General features: G+C 40.1%; 1 protein-coding gene across 1 annotated transcript; it reads left to right on the top strand.

The window, feature by feature from the left end:
• The first annotated feature begins 372 nt into the window (after positions 1-372).
• On the top strand, positions 373-13,331 carry anxa3a (annexin A3a). Its single transcript, XM_087848795.1, has 14 exons — positions 373-480; positions 993-1,027; positions 1,108-1,155; positions 1,273-1,360; positions 1,550-1,644; positions 2,079-2,192; positions 3,805-3,895; positions 4,079-4,158; positions 5,587-5,643; positions 5,728-5,821; positions 5,901-5,996; positions 6,390-6,448; positions 8,917-9,039; positions 12,911-13,331. The coding sequence occupies exons 2-14, from the start codon at positions 1,013-1,015 to the stop codon at positions 12,968-12,970; spliced, it is 1,020 nt and encodes a 339-aa protein (XP_087704921.1). The 5' UTR covers positions 373-480; positions 993-1,012; the 3' UTR covers positions 12,971-13,331.
• The last annotated feature ends 2,522 nt before the right edge of the window (positions 13,332-15,853 follow it).

The following is a 15,853-nucleotide window of genomic DNA, read 5'->3' as shown; positions in this document are numbered from 1 at the left end:
TTCAGTACTTACTTAAAGTTTACTCTTCGGGAGCCCCTCATCCCCCGTTTTTTTTCAGCAAAATTATCCACACCCACCGCTGCGCTATGCATTCTGGGATATGTTGGGCCACGAAGTCTACACCGCCACATCTTTAAAATTCAGGGATATGAAGGACGTATTTGTGGGCCGCATTTCGAGCAGTCTCCGAATTGAGACAGCCTTCGTCGCGTCGCGGTGACGTAATCGGCCTTAAAATGCGGCCTTTAAGGCTGCAGACCCTGAATTGGGATACAACCTTAGAAGGCTTTCTGCTGCAGATCTCTGAAGTGTACAAGTAGTCCCTGAACGCATCACCTGACTGTAGACCAATGACTGTAAAACTGTGCAGTCACTTGTAGAGATTGGGAGTGGCCGGTTTGCTTTTCAGGTAGCTCGTTGTTTTTTGCAGGTAACCAGGAGGTGCAGCAGGTAAAATTTCCGGTTCAGAGAGAAATCTAGGTGAGCTTTTTCTCATTTATTTATCGTCTTTCATTGCAGCACATTAGACACTGTTCATTTAGAGTTGATTAGAGATGGTTACTTCTATCCTGAACTCCTTATTAGTCTTACAGTTTATCTACTTTTCCAGTCTTTATCATAATCAGTTTGCTGAGTATCCTGCTGGAGCCGCTTCTCTGTAAACTGTGTGACTCCAGTAATAAGAAGTATCACAGGCTGAAGGGTTTATTTGCTTTCTGTTTAGCAGATATTCATATAGACAAGCCCAGATGTGACAACAGGGCAATGATTTTGAATCATATGGTTTACTGAGGTATTGCAGCAAACATGAGAAAATAAGAACGCCCCACAAAGACTCCGATATCCTGTATTTTCAGGGACTGATGGATTAATAGGTGAATTTTACAGAATAGTGCATACGCTCATTGTACATAAAACGTTCACGTTTAAGTCTATGTTTAATGCTACAGCATATAAAGACAGTTAGTGAATGTGCTGTTGCTGTTTTGCAGACAAATTATCTGCAGACATCATGGGATCTTTATGGGTAAGACATGTCCTGTGTTTTTTATCATCATCATTATTATTATATCAGTAAGGGTTTGACTTATTTAACGTGCTCTGCAGGATGACTTGGAAAGCCTCGTGGATGCTCCTTCCTCTTTCTCAGCAAAAGTAGGTCAAACTAACCCTTTACCCTCGTGTCAGGTGTCGCCAAAGGGCTTATGATTACGGAAATTACATAAAAGAGCAAAATAAATGCTGACAGGTGAATGTATCTGTGCTCTTCAGGGTGGAGAGCGAGGAACCATCAAGCCCAAAGCAAACTTTGATGCAGAGCAGGATGCTGCAGCTCTGAAAAAGGCCATTGATGGATTTGGTACGAATGCACACAGTCATGTTTCCATCATTTGAAAGTACTATCAATACATTTTTGATAAAGTAAACTTTACAAATTGAGGTGATTATTAGATTAAACCTGAAGGTTGCTAGCATAGTTAACACGCTGCGTTCCTTGTTCCTTTTATTGTGTTTATCAGTCTGACTCTTTGCTTTTCATTTGTCTCAGGCACGAATGAGAAGATTGTGATTGAGATTCTGACCACCAGAAGCAGCGCTCAGCGACAGCTCATCTGTAAAGCTTATGAAAAGGCCACCAGCAGAGTACGAAAACAAATCTGTTTCCTTTATTAAGACTCCACCTGTTTCTTATTATGAAGGAACAGGCTAAGAAATAGTTTATTGATGTCAATGTTCATTAAAAAATTAATGATAATGAAAAGAGTTGTAGAACAGCAGGGTTAAAGAAATTGGACCTCACTGTTTTTGGAAATGCAAACATCAGGCAGCTTCTGCATTCTTATAATAACATGACTGCTGTGTGCCTGATGGCATTTGTACCTCTGTGTTGAACACAAATAGTTCCTTTTTCATCTTTAACATAACAGGTGAGTATCGTGGTTTATGTGTTTAGCCAGATAAGTCTCTGTTTAGCTTACAGGGTGGAGATCTGTGGGTATTTACATAGGTGTGGTTTAATGCTGCAGGATCATGTGTGCTAGTGTCTGAAAACTCACTGGGCTGTGTTTAACTCACAGACATTAGTGAAGGACCTGAAAGGGGACACCAGCGGGGACTTTGAGGACCTGCTCGTGGCGCTCGTCACTCCTCCTGCTGAGTACGACTGCCATGAAGTAATGCGGGCCATGAAGGTGACATTTCTCAATGAATTCTGCCTTGAAGTTGTTTTCTAGCTGACCAGAGTGCAGCCATCGAGCACATTTTGATGGGCTCAAAAATAACTGGACAAACTAACATAATTTTTAAATTAAGAATTATTTTTAATACTTGGATTAAAATCCTTTGCAATAAATGCCTACCTGGAGTCTAGAATCCATGCACATCTATAAACTGCATTCCTCTGGTGTCAGGTGACTGACTTGACCATTGAAGAGTATCTCATTTCTCTCGGGTCGCTTTTGCATTTCGCTCCGGGTCATTATCCATTTGCACTGTGAAGCTCAGTGGGATCAGTTTTGCAGCGTTTGTTTGAATCAGAAAGTGCAACCCTGTAGACTTCAGACATTAATAAACACCACTGACCCGTTCAAAGGTGCAATATTTTCACCAACATGGTTCACAGATGATATGGTACGCTCTGACCACGAGCTGTTTCACTCCTCCATGCTTTTCTTTTCAGTTTATCTCGGTTTCATTATCCAAATACAGTTATGTCCATACATATTTGCTCTTTTTTTTTTTTACCTGTTTACTGAAATATATTTCAATTATAGTTCTATAATGGACATGGACATAATGTGTAGACCCTCAGCTTTTGTTTAGGGATCTGGATGTCCACAGAAGACACCAGTGGTGGATGATCGCAGAATCATTTCCATGGTGAAGAGAAACCCCTTTACAACATTGAAGCAAGGGAACAGCACTCTCCAGGAGGTCAGCGTATCGATATCCAGTGTACCATAAAGAGAAGACAGCATGAAAGTAAATGCAGAGGGTTCGCTGCAAGGTGCAAGCCACTCATAACCCTGAAGAATGAAAGGCTAGACTGGAGTAATAAACATCTAAAATAGCCAGCCAATCAACCTCTACCAGAGTGACGGCATGGAACCGCTCATGATCCAAAGCATGAGCTGGTTTGGTTTGGGCGTGCACAGCTCCCAGTGGCACTGAGACACCAGTGTTTATTGATGATGTGACACAGGACAAAAGCAGCCTCAGAAGAAGAACTCTGAAACAGAAACTTGCTGTCTGTTCAAATCCAACTAAATGCAGTGAAACTGATTGGGTGGCGTTTCATAATACAGATGAACAATGGCCCAAAACATACAGCCAGAGCAACCCAGGAGTTTATTAAAGCAAAGACGTGGAATATTCTTGATCTTAACTGAGCATTTCACTTGTTAAAGACTAAACTTCAGACAGAGGCCCACAAACAAATAGCAACTGAAGGTTGCTGCAGTAAAGGCCTGGTAGGGCATTAAAAAGGAGGAAATGTGTGTTCAAGACTTCAGGCTGTCGTTGCGATTGATATAAAACCTCTTGATCGTAGACTCAAAACAATAATACACCTCAATATAATACACACATCAGATGTTATTTTGGTTTCCTTCACTTGCATCCACATCCCTTTGTGCTTTATATTGAGAGTTTCAGTGAAAAGTACTTGTTACTACTTGTTACTTCTTTAAAAACATTTGGACTTATTGGTACTGGAATTCATTGATTGCTTTCTTGATTGATTGATATGTAGGACTAAAGAGTGAAGAATACACTGTAGCTGAGTAATACTGCGTGTTGTTGCAGGGAGCTGGAACCAAAGACAAAGTCTTGATTGAAATCTTTGCCTCCAGATCTAACCAACAAATTAAAGCTCTCAGCGACGTCTATTTCAAAGGTAAAAGTTACGTTTGATACGTTTTTTTTGCCAATTATATTAAAACGAATATGTTTTTAGTCACAAGAACAAAATATACCTTACCCATGCTGGACAGCAGCAAAATAATTTACCACAGACATTAGTCTGTTTTGTGATAGTTTTTCTAACATCAGCATCGTCTGTCGTATCTTCTCTCCACAGAAACCAAAAAGCAGTTGACGGCTGCCCTGGAGAGGGAAGTTTCAGGAGACTATTCCAAAGCGCTGCTGCTCCTGGCTCTGGTTTGTTACGCGAGAAGCGAACGCAATTCAAGGGTTTTATGTATTAAGACTTTTTTTTTTTTTTAAATCATCTGGTCTTTTTAAAACTAATTAGCTAAAGCTCAGATGAACAGCAACATATTCCACAATGTCATTATTTATGTGACAAAACTTAAGCCAAAATACTGAAATGTGAAATGCTAAGTAGACCACATGATTCAGTGGCTTTAGCACCAACAACCTGAAGTGATTTCAGTTGCATTGGGGTCTAGACTAGACTGGGCCGTTACAGCAGCTTGATTCTTTTCTGCAAAACAAGCTCAAATCATCAGAAATCCACCACCATGCTTAACAGTTGGTATGAGGTGTTTGTGCTCACATGATGCATTTGGATTTGTCCCGATGTGGTGCTGTACAATATGGACAAGCATCTGCACTTTGGTCTTGTCTGTCTGTGAGCATTGCAGTCAGACCTCAGGGTGAAATTGCAGAATCATCCAGCCCTGGGAAGATCGTGGCATTTGTCTGAAAGCTGAAGGCCAACAAACTGCCAAAACTTCTGCTTGCAGGAGGAGGTGCCCACACTGGCTGATGACAAATTAATCAAGTGATTTTTATTAGCACTACCTGGCTTCATTCTCCAAAAGTTGATTCTGTTCATCTGGACATAGCGTTTTCTGGGAGAAACGTTTCGTCACTCATCCAGGTGACTTCTTCAGTCTCAGCTGACTGCAGGTTTCCCCAACCTTATAAACAGTACATTTGCATAATGACTGAATGACTGATACCTGGCTTCTAATTTCCTCTTAGCTCCTATGGGAACAGGTTTTTACACGACGGCATATCCTCTATGCAAATATTTGTACATTTTCTATGAAGCCATAAAGACTTCTAATGAGCTCTTTGATTCCACAGCCGCTTTGTCTCCTTTAGTCAAATCATCTGTAAAACATCTGCCATCTTGTTTGCATGCATCACTCTTTGGAAAGCGTCCAGACTTCATTTCTACATTTTTGTTTCACAAACTGGATTTACTCGCCCCGTACGATTCTCCTCCTCCTTTCATAGGCGATGAGTAATCAGCACGATGTCGCCCGCATTGTACGGCACGCTTGGAGCACCTTTGGACAGAAATGAAATCTTTGCTCGTGCACCGTCATTCATTTTGCAAACTTGCTGCTCCGGTTCTGCAGGTTCTTCTTGTAATCAGTTCTCTTTTCTTGGAACTCAGCAGCTCGGGTGGAACGTTGCTCCATTTTTCTGTTAAGTTTCTACATTCTTCATTCATGGATATCACATCTATCTGAAACAGCTAGAGTAGCAAAAATATGTAAACAAAATATGTGAGCCATGAAATAAAAGTAACAGAAGATTTAAAATAAACACATCACTCAGACAGAAGAACGATGAAATGGTTCAAACTGAATTTGCTTTTGTTCTCGTTTTCAGGGTAAGCGGGATGAGAGCACCACAGTGGATGTTAATAAGGCAAGAGAAGACGCCAAGGTGGGGTATTCTTCATGTGTGTCCTCCGTGCTGTTCTCTTTATGTCATGTATGCATTTAAAGCTTTGTTTGTGTTTCTGCTCAGACTCTTTACAATGCCGGGGAGAAGAAGTGGGGCACCGACGAATCTAAATTCATTGAAATCCTTTGCAAAAAAAGCATTCCTCACCTGAGACAAAGTATGTCACATCAATGTTTTATAAAGGCTTTTTTTCCAATAAGAAACAATAATAAAGCGATTTGGTTCTTTTTATGCAGCTGTGATTGAATACAAGAACATCAGTGGAAAGACCCTGCAGCAAAGCATTGAAGGGGAGATGTCAGGAGACCTGGAGAACCTGCTCGTGGCTGTTGGTAAGCTGATCTGCAGGGTCAGGGTTAGTGGTTAGTTAAAAATATGTGGACAAACTCAATATGGTGGTGTCCAAATACACACAGTGAAAAATGTTGCAGCAGCTTTAAATCTAACGATTCTCCTTTTATTCATTTGGTAGCTCTCAGTTACGTCAGTACTTTAACATTTCTGTTTATTTTTGGGTTATGAGTTTAATTTGGATTTACTTGTTTACGTTTTTTCCCTCAGTACACTTTGTAGTTCTCTCTTTGACATTCTTTCTAGTTTATTCAGCATCATTACGGTGCCTTAAAATGCTGTGGGAGGTTTTTTCAGCATAATTTGTAAAATGTTTAAAACTCTTGATTTAGATTTTTTTTTATTCTGTTCAAACCTTTTAATTCCTTTTCCAGTGAAATGTGTGAAGAGTGTACCAGGTTACTTTGCAGAACTCCTGCATGAGAGCATGAAGGTGATTACACTGTTTTTAATTTAAGTTACAACACAAGTTTTGTCCTGCAGTCACTATTGTTTCACACTAATTCTATCTGGTGCATTTACCAATTTATCAATTATCATATAAAATAGAGGTGGGAATCACCATACAGCCCACGATACGATATTATTGAAATTTTTTCAAAATATTTTGCGATATTCAGATTCTGTACATAAAAGTAAACTTTATCAATAATTATTTTATCTAATATCAAAGTCTCGCTCAGTCTTTCTCTCATTTCAGTTTTATTGTTGACAAACTGAACGGTTTGTATTACAGTCTAGTCCAACTTAACTGAATCAACCATCTGGTACAATTATAGCTATTCTGAACTATGCAGTTTATGAAAACTATGCAGCCCCTTCAGCAACTGAAGAATTTGAAAGTAAATTAAAACAAAATATAATTTTACATTAAATAAAAAAGTTTTAAACTTAATTAAAATAAAACATGTCTTAAATTAAAATAAGTAAACTGTCATGTTTATTGCTGCCAAAAAAAAAGTTAAACACATTTGGACAGTGAAGGAATGTCAGGATTCTTGCTCAGAAAAAGGATCAACATGCTCTGAAGTCAGAGCACAAAAACCTTTTTTGTAACAAAATATCGATTTCTGCTGTCCCTGTATCAATACATTATTAGCAAACAAAATATCACGATGCTACACAGTATCGATTTTTCCCCCACCCCTAATATAAAAAGTATGCACATGTGACTAACAGACTATCAGACATGTGTTTTATTACCAAACAGTATTCGGAATTTAAAGTGGATCTGTTCTGCTTATTTTATTATCTGGGTAACATTGCACAAGTTAAAAATAATCCTTTCATACCTTACACCCTCGTGGAGCGGCTGCGCTTTGGTGTCAGTTTGGCCTCTCGTGTCTCTCAGTTTGTGCTGGCAGGGTTCAGAGCACATATGTGGTTGTACAGGAGCTCAGAGATTCCCAGATCCTTAAACAGCTTTCCAGAGACTTTGTGGAAAAACTGTTTTGAGTCCTTCTCCTGTTGTACAAGCGCTCATGCAGAGTTTTTCATTTCGAGTTTCCAGTGTAAGGTGTGATGGGGTTGTGGTAACTTGATAGTTGGTGCACAACACAACCAGCATGTTGACCTTAAACCACTCACACAGCTACTCAGTTCATCCTTTGATCATCTTTTTTAGCTCCTTGCCTTTTATGGCCACCCAACCTTTAAACAGGCCTGTTAATCTCCTTTTAGTTTGTGGAAAAAACACATAGTATGATCACAAATGGGCCGGACCAGTAAAATACAATAAAAAGAATAAAAATAAAATACACAAACTAGAGCTGGGCGATATAAGATTTTTTCATATCACGATATGTTTTTTTCATTTCAGGCGATAACGATATATCACGATATAAGCCAAACTATATTTGTAAGATTTAAATGTGCCGTTGCTCACAAGTAAAATGTGAAATAATCAGCAGCTTGTTTTGATTTAAATATTTATTTCCCATAATAAGTTCAACAGGGTAGATGTACTTAAGGAACATGAGACTTTTTCAGATAAATAAAGGCAAATATTTCAAACTACACAAAAGGCAGCCGCTAAAGCGTTTAAGTTTCAAACTAGAACAAACAAAACAGACTAAATTGTCAATTCCACTTAGAAGCAAAATATTAATTCTAAAAATAAATCTTAGTTTGTTTTACAGAAGAACAGACAAAATTGACTAACTTTTGTCAATATCAAATAAACTGAGAACTAAAAGGAAATTCTCAATCTCTCCTTATTGTACAGCTTAGCTTTTCAAACAGTTTTAACAGTTACTTTAGTCTGACAAAAGCCGAATGACGAATTAGCGCTTCCAGTCAGAGATTGAGCATGCACCGCTTTATTGTATTTCCAGACTTGCTTTCGGCACAATTTACAGTGCGCGCTACTCTGTTTTTTGTCAGACTTGAAATAGCGGAAATACCTTCACACTACGGAACTTCTTTGGCTCTTCCGGTCGACAATCTCTCCGGCATTGGAACCATCATCTGTTTTCTCTTCGGTAACCTTCGGTCACGCTCTCGGTTGATTTTTCTCTAGTCGGCGCACTCATTTCCTCCATTACCCGGGCGGCACGGCGGCTGACTGCTTCCCAAAACAAATACACACGTGCGGCTTGGCACTTGTGCTGTACGTAACAAGTCACGTGACGTGACGCTGCGGCTGTGATTGGTTCGGCTCTGCACTACTTAATTTTGATTGGCTGATTCTTTTTTTTTAGAGGACAAGGCCGGTGAGGCCTATCGCAATAGTTTAATTTTTCTATCGAGAAAAAGTTATTTCGCAATACATATCGTTATCGTTCTATCGCCCAGCTCTAACACAAACTACTGTTACAGAGAGAACGTAATTAGTTTTGGATTCATTTACCACCTTGTGCTTAAATATATTTTGTAAGTTGACTGAATGAATCTCTTTTTCAGGGTGCAGGAACTGACGAGTCCACTCTGACCCGGATCATGGTGAGCCGGTCTGAGATCGACCTGCTGGACATCAGAGCCGAGTTCAAGAAACTCTACGGACACTCGCTGCTCTCTGCCATCAAGGTGAGAAATGTGATTTTTAACTTTTAGTGCCACTTTTTCAGTTTTTTACTCTGAATTCTATTGATTCAATAAATGACGTCTGAATAAAGCCACCTGATGCTACCATAGCCACGCTGAACTGGGTTCACACCAGTACAGCTCATCTCAGGGATCCACAGTTTGCAGCAACATACATTGATAATAAATTCAAGCACCATCAGAGGCCTTCTATGCGCTCTGAAGCTAAACTTGATTGAGCTTGATCCGTCTCATACTGGCCTCTGTTAATTCACTCTTTGAGGTTTAACACGTCATCAGACTTTGAAGTTTAATTTCACTGACGTACAGTAACGGCAGCTCGGGTCTCTTTGGAGAATCACTCTGATATCTGCAAACCAAAATATTTTTGAATAATTAAACGAGTTGGAGGCCCTCAGAGACACACAAAGAGAGTACTGACACAAAACGACTCATCTGCTGGATCACTGGAGAAATCAGAAAGCGTTGCAACAGTTCTTCACGTCAGATTCCAAAAATCAGCGAAAGAGCGACATCTTAATTCATTGCAGATTAAAAGAGACGCCACCTACAAGTTGTATCATCAGAGGCGAATATGAAGACAGCTGATGTTTCTATGCCAGTAAATTATGCAGTTAAGTTTTCATGAAGCCGTTTGTGTTTTATTTGATACGAGCCACGCGCACGTCATGAAGGTCTTTCTCTGATTTTCTGGTTGGAGTCACATAAAAAGCAGGAGATGCTCTGGAGCACAAGGACTGAACAGGCAGCCAGCTGTGGCTCACATCTGTCTGTGTTATCCAGGTCATGGAGGTCTTAAGAGCCTGAAAAAGAAAGCAGCTGGACTGCTTCGCCACAAAAGGTGGCGAGTCCAGGTATTTAACCCCTCGTGTAGATTTTCCTCCTCAGAGGTCCTCGTCGACCTATTGATATTGATCACGTGCGTCATCGCGTGAGCCGAGGTGTGAAAAAGGTCGCGGGTCAATACCATCACTGGGGTTAAGGCCTGATTGAGATTTCTGCAGGAAAGCCTGGTGCTGAGCAGGCCAATCACATCATTTGTTGGCTCCGTCAACCCCAAATATGGTTACGTTTCTCACATCAGGTTGTGTGGAAGCTTTCAGCTTTCCCACTCGAATACAATTCAGGCATATGGGCGAAACCACAGTGATATCTTACCCCGCCCTGTCATGTGACCTATCGAGGTCACCTGAGGCACGGTGTGAGTGTGTAGTGTCTGCAAAGGGATCTTAAGATTACATCATCCTGTTGACGTGGCTCATCTTTATTTATGTTACATCTGTGCTTTTATGGACTGGCTGTTGGGTCTCTCCTGTGTAGTTTCACTTTGCCTAAGGTGACCTCAAAAGGTCACATGATGGGGTGGAGCAAGGTCTTACAGTGGTTTGACCCTTAACCCCCAGGAAAGATAATGACCCAGGCCTTTTTTCACAGCTTGGCTCATGTGATGATCAATATTAGGTAAATGACCACCTCGATAGGCGACATCCCTCTCTCGGGGGTTAAATACCTGGGACACGCTGCTGTTTGTGTTTAGAACCGAAGAAGCTTCGTGGGTAAGAAGTGAAACATCTTCACAAACTTAAAGCAGTCCAGTTGCCTCCTTTGCAAGCTTCACTACTGCTCATATAGTTTTACTGCTTTTCAGGTGCCTCATAAAGCATGAGAGGCATGTTTTATTTTATATGTTTTTTGTTTTATATTTTTATTTTATTTTATATGTTTTATTTGGTAAAAAAAATGGTTATGTTTGGTGTGTCTTTTTGTATTATTTGCCAAGATTCATGAGGAATTTTGGAGCTCATCCAGTCCTTTATACAAGGGATTGTTTTATATGTTTTATTTTATTTTATATGTTTTATTTTTATATGTTTTGTTTTTGTTTTATATATTTTATTTATATCCTCTGTTTTGAGATGCAAGCGCATCTCAAAACAGAGAGATGCAGGGAGTTAGCTACGATGCTACGATGCTTTCTCAGATGTATATGAAATCTGTCACCGGATTTCAAAAAAACTTGTATGTATAAAATATATATACATACAAATATAATATCTATAATGTATAAAAATGAGGACATAAGATTACTGTTTGGCCAAAACACAAGACATGACATGAGGAAAAACAGGTTGTAACCAGGTAAAATCCTTGGCCGGTCATTTCTCTATCATGTTTAAAAAAAAAAATACAGCCTGTAAGGACTTCCTGGAGGAGTTGAGGCTTCTTCTGACACACCGAGTGTTACTTGGCCCAGATACTTAAAAAAAGAGACCAGTTTTACAGTTTCCTGAGAGAGCATCAGAGCCTTTGATCTTTTTCACACTTTGCGCTGTGACTGTAATATTACTGGATACATTTGCTGTCAATTCTGGTCATAATTAAATAGTGAAGATATGTTTTTAACTTTTTTAACTACTTAACAACTCCCAGCTTGACCTGGATTTTGGCAGTTGATCAACTTCTTCCTGTCAGATCCCCCCGAACTTTATATGCTATCTTTGAGATACTCTACAGAGTTTCTGTAGAACACCTAAGGACAGTCAGATTTCAGTTCATCTTCTCCTGGAGCTGGAGAGGCACCAGGAAGTGCCTCAAGTTGCTGCACTTGTATTTTGTTACATTCATCCATCCATCTTCATCCACTTTATCCGGGGCCGGGTCGCGGGGGCAGCAGCCTAAGCAGAGAAGCCCAGACCTCCCTCTCCCCAGCTACCTCCTCCAGCTTATCCGGGGGAACACCAAGGCGTTCCCAGGCCAGCCGAGAGATATAATCTCTCCAGCGTGTCCTGGGTCTGCCCCAGGGCCTCCTCCCGGTGGGACATGCCTGGAACACCTCACCCAGGAGGCGCCCAGGAGGCATCCTTGTCAGATGCCCGAACCACCTCAGCTGGCTCCTTTCGATGTGGAGCAGCAGCGGCTCTACTCTGAGCCCCTCCCGGATGCCCGAACTTCTCACCCTATCTCTAAGGGAGAGGCCAGCCACCCTTCGGAGGAAGCTCATTTCTGCCGCTTGTATCCGCGATCTCGTTCTTTCGGTCACTACCCACAGCTCATGGCCATAGGTGAGGGTAGGGACGTAGATCGACCGGTAAATTGAAAGCTTCGCTGTGTTACATTCATCATTTCCTAATATTTCCCTGTTCCTCCTGCTAAGAAGTCGTCCTACATCATGATGATTCCACCACCATGCTTCACTGCAGAAAAGTATTATAATTTTTTTAACGCAGTGTTTTCTCTGACACCGCTGTCCCCCTGAAAACACAGCGAGCTTGAGACAGGCCAGTCAGAGTCATTATTGCCCCCTTATATGAAATTATATAGCAAATGGATCTATTAATGAAAAATCTCTAAGGCCGAAATGTGTGCAAGAGAGTTGATTTGAAAGTCTTCTGAAACTGTTTTATTCATCATGTGGTTACACTGGACCCTGACACTTTTCTGATGCCCTGGCACATGTTAAGAAGTTAAAGGTGGTCTGTTTTGCCTGCTTCACCTACATATTGTACTAGAGTAGTTTGCCATGATTCAGAGATTAAAATAATCCAGTATAATATCTTGTCCTGGGCCCCTCAGTTCACCCTCTACCTGAAGCTGTTTTAGCTCCTCTGTCTTTAAGACGATCGTTCCTTTAAGCTTATTTATTCTGATTTGAAGGTTTGAACAACAGCTGGGTGGAGTTTCTGTTCTTGCAATCAAAGCTTTGGCTCACAGGGATTCCTGCACATTCACTGATCTCGCTGACACAGAAAACAGAACAAAAGTGTGGTACAAAAAAACCCTGCAGTGGTTCAGACCGAACGTGGGATGTGCTTTTGGATGCTTGACTCTTTGCTTGTGTTGATGTGTCCTCCAGTCAGATCTGTCGGGCGACCAGTGTGAGTGTGTGAAGGCCATCTGTGGAGGAGACGATTAACCGAGTGTCCACCTGAAGACGAGAAGAAACCCGCTTCTCCTTCACGCTTGTGTCATTCACATCTGCCTCTCTTTTCTGTTTATCTGTGGAACCCTGTTTCTTACATTTGCACACGGAGAAGGATGTAATAAAAATAAAGATTTAGTGGTGCAGTTTCTCTGTCTTGTTGATAAACTGGCCACATGCAGAATATTTAATCTAATTTGCAGATATTTCCATTGCAGCAGTTTTTAGCACGCATTAAAATGTGCATCCTTTCTGAAATCTTTGAAATTAATCAAATATTAATGGCTCCTCTGTGCTGTAACTCTTAATCTATAACTGAATGAATAATAAAGCAGTTAATGAAGGGAAAGTAATAAATATCAGCTCATAACGGGTTTGGAATTGTTTTCTTGGCGTCTTTGAAATCTGAATATTTACTCACAAATAAAATCACTGTGGAAAATGAGTACTTTATAGTACTCAATGAATACTTTAAAGCAAAAAGTATCAACTTTTTACAAAAATAAATGTTATATTTCTACATAAGTAGCTTAATAGTGTTCTACAATCAAGTTCTACAATCAAAATGCTTTTAAAGTACCTAAAGTCACTCATTTCTTAGAGTGGCACATTTCAGAATCATATACTGGATCTAATTATTGACTGTGGCACCAGCGAGGCCCAATAATATTTAGTGGTAGCCAGTGCAATCCTGCGCCTCCACCTGGAAATGTCCCTGATCTGATTTGTCACTGCTTATGTTGGTTAGAAAGGATTCAATCCTTGCAGCTCAGAGCCGTTAGAGTGAGGATAAAAAGCAGTGAGTGGTGCCAAAAACAAACGATTTTCACTCTTAACAAGAGCTGACATCATGATTCTTTTTTTACATTTTAAGACTAAAACATGGAGCTCTAATGTTGTTTTGAGCAATATCATCTTCAGGTTATTTGTACTGCTAAGATGACAGACAATAGGATGGGCATGTATGTAAATTACAATTCTTGTGATTATGCAAGAGGAAAAGCAGATGTAGTATTGTATTGTTTTAGTGTGGGACAAAAGGAAGTAACACATTTATCATTATCTTGCACAGCGAAGGGTTTTCTGTCCCTTTGAACGATTTCATCTTGCTAAAAGGGGCAACAAAAGTCAGCAAACACAAAAGCTCCAGTATCTGATCATTTTACTGGATAGAGAATGTGTTAATGAGCATAGCAGTGATCAGGAATTGCTTTCAAAGTGCAAATTTGTAAGAATCAGGTGGTGGACCTGTTTCTGCAGCAAACCGAATATACTCATCATCATTCTACAGGGGAGGTATTGATGTATTTACTATTCCAGCATGGCATGTACAGGGTAAAAGAGAAACATCTCAGTGAATTTATTAAGGAAGAGCAAGTGGGCAGGGAAAAATAACAAATAAAAAAAAATCAATCTTCCAGATTTGCAGCAGGCTTCAGTTTAATGATGCAGGATGACCTTGTGGGGAGAGAGAAAATAAAGCTTGTCGTAGTGAACTCAGGCTGCAGTTACAAAACAGAACTGTGAAATTTAGCTGTAACAAATGCAAAGAGGTTCGTGCCTACATATCATTTCTATGCTTCATGAGTGAAACCTCCATGAACAAAAACTGTTTAAAGTAGGATTAAAACACAGCTGCTTTTCCTTTGGATCAAAGTAAGACTTCTTTAGGGGTCCCCAAAAATTATTATATACAAAAAGATTGGCTGTATTGAGTTGAATCGCTGTCTATTCTTCTCAGTTTAAACATCTGGAAAGTTCCCATCAGTACTGACGGGCTTATAGAGTTTTTACAGCAACATATGCTGCCGTCCCGGCAGTGTGTTTTTCAGGACAGGCCTTGCATGTTTCAGAAAGTCAGTGCTAAATCACTTACTGATTACAACAGCATGGCGACACAGTAGAAGAGTCCCGGTGATGAACAGACCTGCCTGCAGTCCAACATTTGGAGCATCATTAAAAAAGAATATCTAACACTGTTGAGCAACTGGAAGCTATAATATTTGCATGTAAAACAAGCCACAGATGCAGAAAGAAGAATATATACCAACACTGAAATAAAGTACATTAATCAATAATCAGATCAATAATCCTCTCCCACAAGTTCGGAAGTTCCCAGACACTTATGGACTTTTGTTAAAAGAAGAGGGAACGCAGTGGGAAGCTTGGCCCAGCGTTATTGACATGTGTCACTGCCATCAAATTAGAAAAAAGCGGTAAAATATGACAACACGCATCCGCTTTTCAGTGTAGGTTTCTACACAGTAAACAGTGTCTAACCGTAGAGGAAGTGTTTTTTAGTTGTTGCCCACTGACTTTCTGTTTTTTAAGTGATTTATTCCAGATTATGATGAAACTGTGGCAACAGTCAGTGAATAATGTTTTTGTTTTCCTTGAGTCAGTCCGATGTACAATAATGGTTTCAGTGTACATCTGATATTTTTACCCTTCACAAGAATAATTTCTGGTGTATTTATAGTGTCAGTTTTCATAAGAAACATATTTTTGACCCGTGCTGACATCTAGTGTTCAAACAGGACATGATTTTTCTGCCTGAGGATACAGTATCGTCACTGCCATGAAGTTTGATGATGCAGGCGGTCCATCATTTTCAGGGTTAAATCATTTTTTCTATTGAAGGTTCATCTCATCCTGGTGCTAATGAGGAAAAACATCTCTCCTAAAGTTTAACTGTATTTAGGGTTTAAGGCTTTACACAGGTGCATTTTAAACAGCCCAGCAGCAGTGTTGCAGGTACAGTAACACTGCAGTTAATCAGACAGCAGACCAGACACTCTAGAGATTCAGCAGTTGCTATGCAGAATCAGTATGATGGGCTTATGGTTACCTTTTCACAGATATCAGCACATTATGGAG

Source organism: Neolamprologus brichardi, chromosome 12 (assembly GCF_056152115.1).
Source record: "Neolamprologus brichardi isolate AB-2024 chromosome 12, ASM5615211v1, whole genome shotgun sequence".
Taxonomy (NCBI): Eukaryota; Metazoa; Chordata; class Actinopteri; order Cichliformes; family Cichlidae; genus Neolamprologus; species Neolamprologus brichardi.
The sequence above is the reverse complement of the archived record's forward strand: the minus strand, read 5'-3'. Positions and strand labels throughout refer to the sequence as shown.

Excerpts from the sequence above, each read along its gene's own strand:
- anxa3a (XM_087848795.1), top strand. Across the intron at positions 3,896-4,078 it reads CAGCGACGTCTATTTCAAAG|AAACCAAAAAGCAGTTGACG; the intron begins GTAAAAGTTACG and ends TTCTCTCCACAG. Across the intron at positions 6,449-8,916 it reads TCCTGCATGAGAGCATGAAG|GGTGCAGGAACTGACGAGTC; the intron begins GTGATTACACTG and ends TCTCTTTTTCAG.